Source organism: Vespula pensylvanica, chromosome 11 (genome assembly GCF_014466175.1).
Source record: "Vespula pensylvanica isolate Volc-1 chromosome 11, ASM1446617v1, whole genome shotgun sequence".
NCBI classification, from domain to species: Eukaryota; Metazoa; Arthropoda; class Insecta; order Hymenoptera; family Vespidae; genus Vespula; species Vespula pensylvanica.
The window spans coordinates 1,596,826-1,613,388 of record NC_057695.1 but is presented as its reverse complement, the minus strand read 5'-3'; the positions used below and the strand labels follow the sequence as shown (position 1 = coordinate 1,613,388).

The 16,563-nt window shown below is 40.9% G+C and overlaps 5 protein-coding genes across 5 annotated transcripts; 1 reads left to right on the top strand and 4 right to left on the bottom strand.

Annotated features, from left to right (window-relative positions):
* Window positions 1-681: 681 nt before the first annotated feature.
* LOC122632893 (tubulin beta-4B chain-like) lies at window positions 682-2,823 on the bottom strand. Its single transcript, XM_043820177.1, has 5 exons — window positions 2,604-2,823; window positions 2,083-2,547; window positions 1,588-1,892; window positions 1,206-1,503; window positions 682-1,111 (listed from the first exon to the last, which is right to left on the bottom strand). The coding sequence occupies exons 1-5, from the start codon at window positions 2,658-2,660 to the stop codon at window positions 893-895; spliced, it is 1,344 nt and encodes a 447-aa protein (XP_043676112.1). The 5' UTR covers window positions 2,661-2,823; the 3' UTR covers window positions 682-892.
* A 2,352-nt stretch (window positions 2,824-5,175) lies between these two features.
* Window positions 5,176-6,103, bottom strand: LOC122632940 (cuticle protein 16.5-like). Its single transcript, XM_043820264.1, has 2 exons — window positions 5,969-6,103; window positions 5,176-5,772 (listed from the first exon to the last, which is right to left on the bottom strand). The coding sequence occupies exons 1-2, from the start codon at window positions 5,984-5,986 to the stop codon at window positions 5,515-5,517; spliced, it is 276 nt and encodes a 91-aa protein (XP_043676199.1). The 5' UTR covers window positions 5,987-6,103; the 3' UTR covers window positions 5,176-5,514.
* Window positions 6,104-7,992: 1,889 nt separating this feature from the next.
* LOC122633097 (cuticle protein 16.5-like) lies at window positions 7,993-10,520 on the bottom strand. The gene is made up of 4 exons (XM_043820639.1): window positions 10,487-10,520; window positions 10,011-10,328; window positions 8,618-8,731; window positions 7,993-8,527 (listed from the first exon to the last, which is right to left on the bottom strand). The coding sequence occupies exons 1-4, from the start codon at window positions 10,499-10,501 to the stop codon at window positions 8,108-8,110; spliced, it is 867 nt and encodes a 288-aa protein (XP_043676574.1). The 5' UTR covers window positions 10,502-10,520; the 3' UTR covers window positions 7,993-8,107.
* Window positions 10,521-11,448: 928 nt separating this feature from the next.
* Window positions 11,449-14,790, top strand: LOC122633096 (cuticle protein 21-like). The gene is made up of 4 exons (XM_043820638.1): window positions 11,449-11,655; window positions 11,759-12,000; window positions 13,843-14,035; window positions 14,293-14,790. Exons 1-4 carry the CDS (start codon window positions 11,644-11,646, stop codon window positions 14,515-14,517), a joined length of 672 nt encoding a protein of 223 aa, XP_043676573.1. The 5' UTR covers window positions 11,449-11,643; the 3' UTR covers window positions 14,518-14,790.
* LOC122632941 (neuropeptide-like 3) lies at window positions 12,860-13,726 on the bottom strand. The gene is made up of 2 exons (XM_043820265.1): window positions 13,456-13,726; window positions 12,860-13,274 (listed from the first exon to the last, which is right to left on the bottom strand). Exons 1-2 carry the CDS (start codon window positions 13,465-13,467, stop codon window positions 13,044-13,046), a joined length of 243 nt encoding a protein of 80 aa, XP_043676200.1. The 5' UTR covers window positions 13,468-13,726; the 3' UTR covers window positions 12,860-13,043.
* Window positions 14,791-16,563: the final 1,773 nt, after the last annotated feature.

Sequence of the window (16,563 nt, the reverse complement as noted above, 5' to 3'; positions counted from 1 at the left end):
CGACCGATCGGATGTAGAATAATCGTGCGTCTGGGTTGCCTCGAGTCGAGATCGATCCTCGATCGAACGCGAATACGTTCTTGATCTTTGCTAAATGCAGCAGGATCTTCGATCAGTGAGAAATTTTCGTGTCCTCATGCCGAAGGCTGTGTTGGATTTTTTGTCGCTTTCTTCTTTCTTTTTTTTTGCGTCTTTTATTTTTACCCAGTGACGGGAAAGGAAATATTATTTGTGACGGTTTCCTTTTTATCTTATTATTTTCTTGTTGTTTTCCTTTCCTATAAGGTCAATGCAGATAATTTTGTAATTCTTAGGTAATTACGACGATGATCTTATCGTACGCGATTGTCAACCGCTTTCTGAACGAAGTCAGGGGAAAGACGAGATTTTTCCACGGTAAGGACAGGGTACTCAAGCTTTTCTCGTTAACTAACGGCGTAAAGCGACCACACCCACTTATTAAAATTTACGATTCGTACGATCTTGAATAATAACAATGAACGTACCTATCGGCGATCAAGTCTTCTTAGAAATTCCATCCGTGCATATTATTATTACTTTATCTCGCCCTGACGAAGCGAAGCCTATCGAGGACGCGTTGGAAACGATAAAAGCCTTTTTTCCTTTCAACCTAGCGCGAAAAGAGAATCGATTGTCGATTACGCACGAATAAAAAATATATTATTGCGAAGTCATTTATTCTGTACAGTTTTTTTCATTGCATTCTTTAATGGAACTTTCGATAAACGACAGACACACTGTACTCCTACACGAACCGTTTTTCTCGTTCCGAGTATTATACATGCGGTTTGAAACGGTTGATAATTGAGATAGGATTGAGATTGAGGGCAGGAGGAGGAGGATCTAAAGGGGGGAAAAAAAAAATAGTCAATCAATTGTCAGCGCCTTCGCCCTCCTCCTCTTCGTCGAATTCGCCTTCTTCTTCGGCCGTTGCTTCTTGGTACTGCTGATATTCCGATACCAAGTCGTTCATGTTGCTTTCGGCTTCCGTAAATTCCATCTCGTCCATTCCTTCGCCCGTGTACCAATGGAGGAAAGCTTTGCGCCTGAACATGGCCGTAAATTGTTCAGAAACTCTCTTGAAGAGTTCCTAAGAAAGGTGAAAAAAATATCCGACAGGTGAAATCTCATTGATCGATCGATAAAAATATAAGGACGAAAGATCTATCTGCGAACGCGATAACCTGTATAGCCGTGGAATTGCCGATAAAGGTCGCTGACATTTTAAGACCTCGTGGTGGGATATCGCAGACAGCTGTTTTAACGTTGCTCGGTATCCATTCGACGAAATAGCTACTGTTTTTGTTTTGGATGTTCAACATCTGTTCGTCCACCTCTTTCATCGACATTCTTCCACGGAATACAGCGGCAACGGTGAGATAACGACCGTGTCGAGGGTCACAGGCAGCCATCATGTTCTTTGCATCGAACATCTGTTGCGTTAGCTCTGGGACAGTTAACGCTCTGTACTGTTGCGATCCTCTGCAAATAAAATCATTGGGCTATTACGATAGTCATAGTTTATATCTTTTATCGAACGAATATCCACCATCTTGTGGTTTTTACCTTGAAGTTAAAGGCGCGAAACCGGGAATGAAGAAATGCAATCGTGGGAAAGGTACCATATTGACGGCCAGTTTTCTCAAATCCGCATTTAATTGGCCAGGAAACCTTAGGCAGGTCGTAACACCGCTCAAAGTTGCACTGACCAAGTGATTCAAATCTCCGTAAGTAGGTGTACTTAATTTAAGGGTCCTGAAGCAAATATCGTAGAGCGCTTCGTTGTCTATACAGTAGGACTCGTCCGTGTTCTCAACAAGTTGATGTACCGAAAGGGTGCAATTGTATGGTTCGACGACTGTATCGGACACCTGGAGAAGGAGATAGGAAGAGAGCGTAGGACGCGAACGATTCGATACATCGTTCAGGTTTATACGAGTATGCTTTTACGTATTTCTAAGCTCTCAAGGGTTAATAATATGTCAAGCGACTGCATTCGCGTATCCCTTTACGAATGAATTATACGACTATTACCGTATAAAAGATCATCGTAAATTATACCTTGGGAGATGGTACCACGCTAAAGGTCATCATGATCCTATCCGGATACTCTTCTCGAATTTTGGAGATGAGCAAGGTGCCCATTCCGGCACCGGTACCACCGCCGAGGGAGTGGGTCAATTGGAAACCCTGAAGACAGTCGCAACTTTCAGCTTCCTTGCGGACGACGTCGAGGACGGAATCAACCAGTTCTGCGCCTTCCGTGTAATGTCCTTTCGCCCAATTGTTACCAGCACCACTTTGCCCAAAGACAAAGTTGTCCGGTCGGAATATTTGTCCGAATGGGCCCGATCGTACCGCGTCCATTGTACCAGGTTCCAGATCGACCAGTATGGCTCTTGGAACGTATTTTCCACCGGTCGCTTCGTTGTAATAAACGTTTATACGCTCCAATTGCAGATCCGAGTCACCGTGATAGGTTCCCGTAGGATCGATTCCATGTTCGTCGGATATTACCTCCCAAAACTGTCAAGCAATTTGTAATCGATTAAGACGTAAACCGCTGAGAGATCGTAATTTACCTTAGCACCAATTTGATTGCCACACTGGCCAGCCTGAAGATGAGCGATTTCACGCATTTTTGTACAATCCTGACAATCTAGTCCCAGTTGATTAATCGACGCACGAAATCACGAAACGAAAAGATGCCCTACGCCTAAGCCGGAGAAGAAATCTTATCGCTAAAGAGAAATGAAAAAAAAATATCGTCGAAGTTGATGATGGACGTCAACGAGTATTCGTTTGTTTTCGTCGCCTTGGATTCGTCGCGTGAGTCGATGGGACGAGGCATTCTAAAGAAGGCCATGGGATGAGAAAGTAGATATCGCTCGGATACGCATCGATCGTAATTAAAATAAGTCACTCGTATGTGTTCGTTACTTTGCGAGGAGGAGAGAAAGAGAGAAAGAGATTGAGAGAAAGGGGAAAAAAAGAACGGCGAAAGAAAGATCTTTTTTTTCTTCTTCTTCTTTTTTTCGTAACTACCTTTCGCTTTTCATATAAATCTTATTTAATGGCCGCGTCGAAGAAGCTTCGATCACGAGCAATTTGGTGGACGATGAACGCTCGTACGAACGTACCACGTAAGTAAATACATAGTATGCGAACGAGAAAACTGAACGGAGACAGAAGGACGCAATCTTGCTTCTTACGACCGCTTGAAATCTTTCATCCGTTTTTTCTTTTTTTATCTCGTGCGTCTTTGAACGAAGGTAACTCCTCTCTGAAAGGGAGGACTTTGAAGCGAGAGTGAAATGTACATACGTGCGTTGTACGAGGCGTTAACATAGAGCAACGATGACGCGCAACGATTAATATATAGTTTTCCATCTCGTTCGCCAATAGGATACGTCCCTACAATAGGTTACGCTGGTTTCTTTCGAGAGAGGATTTTTGAGACCTTGACGTCAATCGTATCAATCGCTTTTTCATTATGATCGTCTAATCGACGTATCGATAATTCGATTCTTGAATAAATTGCTACGTCCTTACGTAAACGAGCTAACTTTTTTATCCCTCTAACATGAATTAATCATTTCTTCAAATAAATAATCGTCGAAATCGAAAGTTATTTATCCGAGGTGTCGTTTTATTAGTTTTATCAGTATGATTCTAATATCGATTATGATAACAATACGATTCTTGGATAAATTGCTACATCGCTACGTAAATGAGCTGATTTTTTTATCGCTCTGATGTGAATTAATCATTTCTTCTTATAGGGCTTATATATACGTATCACAGGTATAAATATTTTATACGTTTCATACTCTATGTTAACGATCGCTTCTACTACTTCCGTTTCGTGGGAGGGCTTCGATATCGTGCGAAAGACCTTTCACTTTTACCGAAGCACATGCATTTTCGTCGGTGTAAATCAGAGACCGATTCGATTCAGAGTATCGTAATCATTATTTGCGTTAAATCAATGATACATTCCGTACTGCAGAATTTGTGACTCATGCGCTCTTGATTGCTGCTCAAATTACATAATTGCGGCTAGGCACACCTTGTCGATATCGATGATACCTTATAAATATATATATCAATATACATATATATAATATGGATTATTACCGGTTACGACATCTCCTACCAATAGAGAGTCTAATTTGCTTCGAATAAAGACTTTTAAACCGGATTTTCTATTTTTATTCCATTTCTCTTGAAATATTATCAACGATCGTTAGGATACCTCCTACTAGCGGAAGCATCCTACTTACTTCCTGTAGACTTTTGTCGATTTTTAACCATCGTCGATTGGACAATCACGTAGTGAAAACAGTAAGGTATCATTATTATTATTATTATTATTATTATTATTATTTTCTAAAGACTGTTGCAAAAATAATATCGAAACTCTTTTGCGAATAGAGCGACGAGTCTCTTGTTATGCGTCGACTTTTTCTATATGAAAGGAGGTTAACGACGTCGAGTTGCTCACTGTCGTGATACTCGATGCGAAAACTGTCTCGCATGACTTGCATACGTGAGAAGTGGTTCCCGAACAGTGTCTTATAGGCGTGTCGTGTGGTACCTGTTATCTTTTCTCGAACTCGCGTTAATAGTTAGAAGACTTATGTACGCACAACGAGTTCTTTTGCGAATAGAGGTAATAATAAAAGAGGCGTATCTACGCACGTAAAAATTGAGCAAGAGTTTTTGAACCTAGCTATTATGACATTTATGTAAACGCCGATCCACCTGCACGCTTATGTAGACATATATATACATACATACATATATATATATATATATATATATATATATATATATATCCGTTTACCGGATTTGGAAATTGGATTTGAAAGAAAATGTTAAACGTCAAGTACGTTAGAAAGGTATTCTATCTAATGTTTCAAAGATTCCCGCACTTACACCATACGGATGATTAGATTGTAAAACTCTTCTGGTCAGTTTCATTAAACGCATTCTAAGGAAAATTCTCTTTTAATTATCGTCTTGATCCAACAGCAGCGTTTCTATTTAATCGATGTTTTTTTTGAAAAATATATTTCCTTCCTTTGGTATAGTAAGATATAAGTAGATATGTTTTAGGACTGTTTTCGAAGGATTAAAAAATTCTTATAGAGATTTGCGGTATCGAAAAAATGATTTATTGATCGACCGAGTAGGAGCGTGATATGAGAAAGCGATGTGGTGTAGAGTGGAGAGACCAAGTCATCGTTCGCATCGTGGTGTAGTCGAGATCAGAACCAGTTTTATCCGATCGCATCGTCGCAGTTAGGATCTACTTATCTACGGATGATGCACGGTGATGATTCGATCGTAAAAGAATTTCGATGGAAAAATTCGGTAGAACGTGGTTTTTTTCTCTTGCCAAAAGTCGAGAGAGATCCTCTCGTCCGGTTTTATGGTTGAGTCAGGTCGTTGGATATCATCTTGAACGTTGAATTTGCCTAATGATAAATTTTAGCGTCTTCCAGCGATTAGGGGTGCGGAATAAGCGTAGGCAGCTGGTAGGGCCGAATAGGCAAAGGGTGCAGCTGCAACTGCAGGAGCAGCGGCTACCGCGGGTGCAGCGACGTAAGGTGCAGCGAGGGCATGATTGATGGCGTGAGCGTTGTAACTCGATGCGTAAGTACCAACTGTGAGTGCCGCTGGAACTGCTGCTGGTACGGCTGGTACAATACCGGCTGAGCAAACGGCCACGAGGGCGCCGATGAGAATCTAAAAGAAAGGATAGATCTCGTTAGAAGGGGTGAGTTAGATCGCGATCGGATCAAATCTCTTTTGAGATAACAATTTCGAGAGATTTCAAAAATGATGAATGAATTTTTTTCAACAACGAACGAACTTTGAATGCCATTGAAGAATTGGATCGATTGAAAATTGTAATAGATTATTAATAGATAAAAAGACTTACAAAGATCTTGGTCATCATTTTGCTTGAAGATTTCGCTCGGACGTTAAGCTGCTAAAACTGCGATGGCATCGATGAGCGCGGTTGTCTTTTATAGGTGGTTTCGCTTTCCAACAAAGACTCCCACCCCATCGTCTTCTATCTCACAATATCGAGGATCACGGTCTTGCATACTAGATGACCTCTGCGTACGTTTGGCCACGCCCGTTCGATGCCACCCGTTCCATCGGCGTTGCGCCTTCGTCTCGAGGAACTTCTTTTTTTGGTAACTCCATCGAACGATTTAACGAAATTCGATCGTGATTCGAGACGTGAGGCGAAAAACAAAGATCGCGTTTCGCTTAGTTTCGTATCGTAGGTGTGCCCGGTAGGTGATTTGCGAGCCTATCTCGTCGAGCAACTCTTCCGGCAGATTGACATTGAAAAGAGAAAGATTTTTCTTACGGATCTTATCGGGTAGATTTCGTTTCACAAAACGTTCGATCGTTCCTCGAGATCGATATCGATCTTATACGTGCTTGCGATCTTTTTGATTGGCATATTTGCGGCAATGAATATTGCGACGATATAAAATCATATTCGTTTCGATTATTTATATATATATATATATATATGTTGCTTCCAAAACTTGTATATTACTTCAAAAACAAAAAATGTATATGCTACGAATCATCGATAGTACGATTACGTATCAGAATGTTACGTCTACGTTTTAACGAGGTAATTTTAATCATCTTTTGCAACGGTCACCTTCTGGAAAATTAATCGCTTAGAGACCGTCCTAAATACTTTAACAAGCGTTTCGTACAATTTCTTCTCCCTATTGAGACATCGGTGGGTGAAGCAGCTATCGTCCACCTCGGAACGTGTCTCGAATTTTTTTATCGACGAAGCGAATCATTGCGATGTATAACAGCGTTATATATTTTATAAACTTTCTTCTTCAAATTTTTTACCTTTTTTGTAACGATGGAGTCTTAGCCCCTCGTTTTTTCTTTTTTCGTGATATCAGTACCGTGAAACGCGATATTACCGACTACTGTCTCTCTAATACGCATACATCAAAATCTCTTATTAATCGGATCCTTTTTATTCTTAAATCCTTATTAGTCGACTCCCTTTGTATCTTTGTCTCGAGTTAATTACCGTCTTAATTGGCTTGATTTCGTAACGAGTGCGTAGAAACGAGATATCTATTAACGAAATTATTTATTACAGAATAAAACGAACGCTTCTCGATTATACTCTTTTTTTCTCTCTCAAACTTTATTGCATTATCTACTATTATCTATTGGATTCTTAAATCTTTTAATTTAACGATCATTATATCGAATTTTTCGATCTTATAATTCAACGATCATTGTGTAAAATTGATTTTTTAGTTCGTTCTTCGTTCTATAATAATTTCACGCAAATAGCGAGCCTTTCTCAGCGACTTCCCGTCTTTCTTACTCGTCGTTGTCGTATTTCAAAAGCAGGATATAATCTTCAAGGTTTCTGCTGCAAGGTTGAACCAGATCGAGTTGTCGATCGTTGCCCGGATTTCTTTTACAGGACTCACGTTCTTCCTTTTCTTTGTCGGGCTCCTTTCAGGATGCACTCGGATAGAAAGAGAAGTACTTATACGCGCACACACGCGCACACATAAAAAATACGTTATTTACGTAGAAGCCTGTTTCCCGCAAAAGGGAAAATCGAGAATATCACGAGCAATTCCTTCATGCGGCAGGACGTATGTGCATATTTCTTGGAACGTGTACAATTTCATAAGGGAAAGGCACTCTCGTTGGAAAGAGCTTAAGGTTGGCAAAACATAAGTCGCCTTGGGGGTTAATTATATCGGGTAATAATTTGCTTTCTCACGCTAACGAAGACGTTGGGAAGGACTGTGAAATTTATTCGTAGCATGCTTTCTATTATCTAAAGAAAGAAAGAGATCGAAATTGCGATATAACGAACCATTGAACCCAAACGAGATGATACCCAATATTTTTCTTTGGAAAAGAATGTAGAAAGAAGAAAGATTATTAAGAGTGGTACGAAACGTTTATTGGTGGAGGAGCATTAACAAAAGGGAAAAAAAAAGAAGATGAACAGCCAGAGATACAACATCGTCGTCGACCAATCGAATTTCATCGGAGTTTAGCCGAAAACCGTAGGTCCGTAAGCCGCAGCTGCGAACTGAGCGAGAGGAGCGGTCAAACTTCCGGCGTAAGTAGCTTGGAAGAGGCCAGGTGCGGCGACGATCGGAGCTGGTGCGGCTGGTGCCGCGGCTACGACCGGTGCGGCTGGTGCCGCGGCTAAGACCGGTGCGGCTGGTGCTGCGGCTACGAAGGGTGCAGATGCAACGAATGGCGCAGCGATGGTTTTCGAGCTGATGTCGACTCTAGACGCGTACGGTGGAACGTTGTATGGTACGGCCTTGGCATAGCCAATTGCCGCAGGTGCCGCAATCGCTGGTGCGGCTACTATCGGTGCCGCAGGAGCGGCCACGAGTGGAGCCGCAGGAACCACTCCGGCCAAGGCAACCTGCGCCATTGCGAGCACAGCCGCGACTGTTACCTGAAAATACACCCGAGTACGTTAGTACGACAGAATTTTATTAGGCGAGATTGTCTTTTATCGTTTCGACGTCCCATCGATCGGACTCACCGTAACGAAAGAGTTCATGTTGCTCGATTCGAAGAAGCACCGTACAATGCCAATGTCCGAACTGCTATCGTTTTTATACCAGTCCCAACGACCATTCAATACACTTTCTTTCTTCTACGTGATCGAGCTCACAATGAGCTCTCGATAGATTACGTAAAGGATGAACCGAACTTCACGACCTAGAACGTTAAGGTTTTAACGATAAGCCGTGACTTTACTGGCATCACGATTTCTATAAATTCATGCATATTGATTAGGAATTATTAATTTTAATAATGATTCTTATTTCACGATTCACAAAGACCTTTCCTTTACGAAAAGGATTTTCGTATAAATTACCAAGAAAATGTCAAGGATTATATTTTTAATATTATCGTCGGCAGACATCATTTATTCATTACGTTTGCGTACACTTTTATTTACTTTTTTTCGATTTTCGATTGCTTCATAGAATGAATAAAATAGTAATAAACAACATGAAAAGAAAGTTAACAAAGCAATTGCATAAGCTCTATTTAAATTCAAACAACAATTTTATTTTACCTATCGATATTAGTTATGTACTCTGCGTCGAGCAGATATCGTCATGCGTCTCTACGCAATACATATTATATCACAAAAGTTTGTATCGACTCTCGAAAAGTTATATATTTGATCGAGAAAGGAAGACGAATTTAATGAATGAATTAAAATATCTTTGAGGCGTCTTAATCGTTTTAAAAATGTTGTTAAAGGTGATAGTTTCACGATGAAACAACAGAGAATTCTGACTAACTAGTAATGAAAAAGGAGCAAGTGTTCTAGCGCCATTCAATGTCTCTTCGGAACCTCATTTCCTCTCAATGTCATTTCCATTTCTCGTTTGAACGACGCGTTTTGTTCGCCATCTGCATTAATTAAAAACTTGTCATATCTGAATCCAGTGCTATTCGTTTCACGCATTTCGTAGGATCTTTACAAACGCGGTTCAGTTGGATTGACAATGACTTGCAACAACGAGAGGAAGAGAGAGAGAGAGAGAGAGAGAGAGAGAGAGAGAGAGAGAGAGAGAGAGAGAGAGAGAGAGAGAGAGAGAGAGAGAGAGAGAGAGAAAGAGAGAATCTTCAGAGGTATTTGTTATATATTTTATGATACTGGAACGAGATCAAAGAGACGAAATGTTAGCATTATATCCAATAATTACTTTGCCAACGTATATGACAGATATTTCATCGATGTCAATCGAGATATTTATAGGAAGCTGTCTTTATAATACATATATTGAAGATAATAAACTGAAAGGGATGTGACATTAAAAACAAAGTATGGTCTGTGTAGGATGAAAAAGTTTTTTATATTTCTAACATAAGATCAGTAGACATAATCGAGCCGAGGAAGAAAGTAAAAGTTCTTATTTAAGTACGAGGGGTGCGGCGTGGAGAGCGGGTGCGGCATATGCGAAGGGTGCTGCCGCTGGGAATGGTGCGGTGTATGCCACTGGTGCGGCTGCGAATGGTGCGGTGTAAGCAACCGGTGCGGCTACAGGGGCTGCGACAGCAGCTGCGGTGTAGGCCAATGGTGCGGCAGCGAACGTATTGTAATTTCTCGCGACAACTTGGCTGCTTCTAGCAGTGACAATTGGTGCCGGAATGGCCGCAACCGCTGCTGGGGCTGCGATTAATCCGCCTGGCGCGGCGTTTACGCACGCGACGGCTACGAGGACGAAGAAGCTCTGAAACAAACGTTCGTGTAAATACGTATCTTTTTTCTCCACCCGACGATGTTAAATAATATCTATCGTTTAAATCGTATATCTCTTTTTACATGCGTTCGATAAAATTAATTCAATTTTTTATGGCAAAGAGTTTTAATTACGATGCTTTCACTTACGACGAGCTTGAACATTTTTAATTCACTTGTTGATTCGACGAGTGGACAACGAGTGACAACGAATCGTCCTGCCACCAATTTATAGGAGACATCCAACCGCTCCCCTTCTCGTTCGAGCCTTACGAAATAATTCGTTCGAAATCGCTCTCACTGTCGTCGAAAGAATGAATGCAAAGTGGTATTGTTTCGAGCTCTAGTTGCTCCGACCGATTTTCGATCGATAAGCTTCGAAGGAAAACCTTTCTTTTCGTTCCTTTCGCCATACTCGAATTTCTACTTTTCCTTTTAACTCCTTTTCAGATCATTCTACCTTCCAAGGTTCATGTAAATCTAACAAAAATAATAATTCCAATAATTCCATGCATCTCTGCATGGAATATCGTTTGAATATGCTCTTCTCCTATTTCTTTTTAATTTCGACGAATAATATCGATAGATTGAATAGTGGAAGTCCTACAAATAAGCATTATCCTTTCAATCACATTCGATGGCCTTGTTTCGATCGATTCTATCGATCGATCGACCCTAAAATAGAAATTAAGCTCTGAAGTTCGTACGATACGATCGAAGACGACCAATAGAAATTACGTAAAGCTATGTCGTAGTAAGTGGTTGTATAATCTCTCCGACCGCGAATCGTACTTGGGGACAATGTGTGGCAAGGTCATGCACGACTACAGAATACCCCCAACTCTCTTTCTATCTCTTTCTTTTACGCGTCTCGCGTATAGAGAAGTATGTAGCAAGTTCTATGCACGATTAGCCCAGGTCTCGGCGATACGAGCTGAATTTTAAAAGACGCAACCCAACGACGTTGCATAAAAATTCCTCGGTAGCGTTCATGGATGCGAGATGAAATGATAGATCGATGAATAGATCACGATGTCGATACAGAATGACAGAAGAGAAGAGAAAGAGAGAGAATCTTCTTGATCGTCGCTCGAGTAAATATTTGCAGGTGGAGACGAGATGCGTACCCACGTACAAGATCCTGCATTCAAGGTTATGTAAAAAGAGGAAGAAGCAGAGATTCCTACTGGAGGGGTGAGCTTTGCGACGAGTATAAAAGCGCTTTCCATTTCGATCGAAGATACAGAATCCAAACGCTCTACTTCAAATTCCTTCGTAATCGTCGATCCAACTCAACTTCCTTCAAGATGTTCAAGCTGGTTAGTAAATGTTACATTTACGGAGAAATAGTTTACAACGTTGTGTATAATTTTTCTAATCTCAATTTTTACTTCTAACTCGTTACGCCGTTTTTCTATTCAGTGTGTCCTCTTCGCTATCGTGGCCGCCGTCTACGGTGCACCTGCACCAGCACCAGGATACTTGGCTGCGCCAGCCTTAGCGGCTCTGCCATCTCCGCTGGTGACCGCCAGTAGCAGCCAATATATCGCGAGAAATTACAACAATTTGGCAGCGTTACCTATCGCCTATGCCGCCTCGCCCGTGGCTTACGCTACTCATGCAATCGCACCTGCATACACCGCCTACGCTGCTCCTGCCTTAGTGTAAATCGATATTTGTTCATTTTCCTTATCGTCACACATTTAATACGTACTAAAAGAAGTGACATCGCGCACGGAAAAATGTTGCTTCATTTGTCACCTGTTTTATTTTTCATTCAATAAATCATCTTCCAAGAAAATTCTCTCTGAAATGCCTATCTTCTTACCCTTTGTCATTTTCAAATAATCGTCTATCTTATGGTATACCAAAGAAGCGTAGAATAGATGCCCTTAAAAGGTAGAGAATTCTTAAGAAATTTTCTGTGGTCACGGGCTCGGTTCGAGATATTGTGCTGGCTAGAAATGTGCTGGAGAAATAGTTAAAAGAATGCATTAAAAAATGTAATAAACATTTGCCATAAATTCACATAACGGGCTCGAACCATACTTTTATATACGAGTTTGAAAGGAAAAGTGCTGTCGCGCTAAACAAATATGGCAATGACATTGCGTCCGGAGTTTGATTTTCATTTAATTAACCGAACAACCCCGAGATAATCTCGACGAGAGCTCTATAATGCGATACCATTTTCCGCATACGGTCGATCCTGTTTCGAGCGAACGTTCGCTTCAACCGGATCTCGGTGTGATGTCAGAGAACTTCAAGGCAAAACTCGCATATTTTTTCTCAAGTTCAAGTTCGCCGAGTCTGGTCGGTTCTCATGAGACGAGAGAGAAAGAAAGAGAGAGAGAGAGAGAGAGAGCCACTCACATTTTAATCGCCTTCTCGCACTCTCGCTCCTCGTTTATGTACTAATTTACGAGTTCCGCGCGTTTGCATTTTTTGTTGCTTCATACGAATGTATATAAATATTTTCATAATGATTTGCATAACGAGGAGAATATTTAGACGACAATAGGATTTAAAGAGTTAGCAGATTTTTTATTTGCTTTTCGAGATATATAACATTGTTGGTTTTCGATCAGGTTTTCATAATGCGATTGCTTTTCTACCGTACGAAAAGTGAATTGCAATGGAACGATGATGGTTCAAGGCTGTGACGAGAGAAATCAAAGGTCGTCGATAGTTTAAAGGGTCGCGATGGTTAGACGAGCGCGTAAGCTGCTTTGTAGGCGAGAGGTGCGTACGGTGCGGCGTAGGTCAAAGGGGCTGCGTACGTTTTGTATGTTAACGGAGCCGAATAGGAGTACGACGAGCTGACGGCTGCAGGTGCGGCAACGATTGGGGCAGAATAAGCAATCGGCCCGGCGAAAATCGGCGAGGGTGCTGGTGCAGGAGCGGACGCTGCGACGGCCGCGAGGGCGATGAAAACGATCTGAAAGATTAATTCTTTGTTAGACAAATACAAATTTAAATATAATTTTGTACGGATATATAAATCAATGAATTTTTATAATTGCTCATAGAGAGTCAGTGTCACGAACCTTCCACGAAAATTTCAAATCCTTCCGTTCTTATAATTTCACGACAAATGACAAAGATATATAAACACTTACCAACTTGAACATTCTTGGAGGATTGATTTTTCTACTGGTCGCGATGAACTAGTAATAACGTTCCCTATATCGAGGGCTCTCTTTTATAGTCGCGAGATCAAGTTGGAACAGTAGGAGAGAAACGCGGAGCCCGGCTTGGAAGCGGGAATAACCTTGAGGATTGCCACGTCCTCCCTACTCGCTACTCTGATGCATGGTCAGGCCTTTCTTGCAAAGCGTTCAGAAGAGCGTCCATCGCATCTATTGGTTGGTTCCGTCGCGTGGAAAAAAAAAGGGAGATGAGGAAGAAACAAACTGTTGCTTTCGTTTTCTCTTGTACCTCAAAGACGATGACGACAACGACGACGACGACAACGACGACGACGACAACGACGACGACGACGATAGGGCGACGTCCTCCACGGTACGATGTCTGAACGACGCCGAGTATAGAAATTCAATGCGTATGGCAAGGGGAAGCGGGTGTAAAGAGGATCCACGGGAATCCTCCTATATAAGAGAGCCGCGTCTCGTATTTTCAGGTATTACTCTGCTACCGCCAATCAGTTCGTACGCTAGAATCAACAAGATGTTCAAGCTGGTGAGTTGAAACATATTACCGAATTATATCTTTCGAGTTTTCGCACTCGAATTTATTTCTATATGTAACACCAATACGAACATTTTCATGATTTTCAATTAAAAATAAACGACGGACAGACGTTGAATTTTTACATACGATTTTATCGCATCAACAACGTTTCGCGAACGATCGATCAAAGCGATTTAAACGATTCGACGTACAGAGATTTGATATTTAGTTTGGACTAATCTGAAAATCAATGTGTCTCAATCTAGTTCCTCTTCGCCGCCTTATTGGCTTTTGCCGCAGCTGCACCTGCACCGGCACCTGGTGCTATTCTGAGTGCTCCCTTGGTGACGTCTTATGCTGGTGCACCGATCGTTTCCAGTCTCGGCACGCCAGTGGCCTATTCCGCATATTCAGCGCCGCTTGCTTACAATACCTACGCTTCGCCGTACAGCTATGTACCTTACGCCTACAAAGCTGGATATTACATCTAGAAAAAGGAAGACACTCAACAGGACCCTGGCTACGATTCACCGATTCCCATTTCTTTTTCTTCCTTATTAATTTGTCCTCTTATTACTTTTTTTGCCTCTACTTTCCCTCTACTTTCTTTTTGTTACCTCCACGTATTATCGCCCGTACGTTCTACGAACATGTCCCGATAAAATCCTTCGAAATTTCTCCCGATCCCTTTATTATCGATCTCGTCGATCCCAGTCATCAGTGAACATGCAATTAAAAATCAATAAATCCGCTTGAGAAAGGCACGCACCCAGTTGTTCTTTCTTCTTTTCCTCTCTTCCGATTTTTTCGTTAAATTAAGAACCGATTTTCACCTTTTGGTATTTGGACAAAATAATTCAGGCAATGCACGCAATTGCCTTGACTACTTTCTTCGTTCGTGACTAAAGAGAATACGTATGCAGATAAGTAGGTAGATTTACGATAAATCTACGATTCCTCGATGCGAGTCGATCAAAATTTACGACAGATTCCTGTCACGTAAGCCGACGGAGGCAGACAGACTGATAGACAGACAGACAGACAGACAGACAGAGAGAGAGAGAGGGAAAGAGGGCCAAATTCGTAAATTCGTAATCGTACGTGATCGGGTGCCGTCCGATTTCTTGGCTTTCATCATGGAACTATTTTTGTTGTGCTGCTTAGACCAGAGACGCTTTGTGAGTGAACGCAGGTGCGGTCATCGCTGGAAGGTAACGCTGGTCCACCGGCGATGTATCCGCCGGGAGCTGTATTGCTCGTTGCCAAGGCCACGAAACACAAAGGAGCAAGGTCTGCAATCGTAATTTCATCCACTCGTCAATCACAGATTTTCTTCTCTTTCGACAACGATTTATTACAAATTTTTATAGAAACGTTCTATCATTATTTTCTTGCACGAACGATCAATATTTCGTCTTACTTATTAAAAACGAATAGAGGAATAATGTAATAATGCATATACGTATATGCATGTATGCATACGTATACATGCATACGTATACACTGCAAGTACTAGACATTCTTCATTTCGTTCTCAGGGTTCGTTGGCCGTCCCTGAAACTGCAGGTTCGCACCTGTGACCGCGAGTTATTTATAATTTCTTCAAGTAAATTGCTACTCTCTCGCACGAATTGTTCGTTTTTCCACTTTTTTTCTTTTTCTTTTTCTTTTCTTTTCCTTTCTTTTCTTTTTGTGCGCCTTGATATTATACTTTTAGTAGAAACAATGATTTATGTTCGATAACGTAATAAATGTTTAAAGCAAACTCTGCCAATCGAATATACCTATAGAGGTATTACTACTAAAAATTACATGCACGTATTACCAAAGGAAGGCACATTCTGAAAGGTTTAGAAAGTCGGCTCCTTGATAGTTGCAGACCGTTGTTGACCAATAACTTCAAGAAGACGGTCACGGAAGACGCGGCGGACGCTTCTTTCGGAAGGTCATTTAAAACTTTAAGCGATATCGGGTGAATTTTAAATCATACGGTAGGTAAAGACAAAAAATGGACTTGTCGAGTGTCTCAGTCACTTTAGTTACGTGATAGTTTTAATATAATAAATTACTTTGATTAAATAACTATATTGTTTCATCCCAGATAACGTTGATAAATATTTGTCGAATACGTGAGAATTCGGATCTGATAAATGATGACGAAAGTATTTAGATAATTAGGTATATAATCAAATGCAAATGTCTATATTCTCTATAATAATCATGCGATACATATTCCTATTATTATCCATTTTATCTCCTAATTAACATTATTGTGTAATCCTTGTTAATACATAAGCTGCTAATTAAATATCGGAATAGATTCACGTAAGATACTTTCTAACAATAATATTTCTCGGAAATTGTTAAAAATCAAATATTATTTCTAAGAATTATTTTCCGACCAGACGTGAAAATAAATGATGATCGATTAAAATTAGACGGATATTAGTTCAAAGTTTGAACGTATTTTAATGACAAAGACACGATTGGATCACGATCGAAATTATATTTTTGCGAAGAAACGATTGCATTCAGAT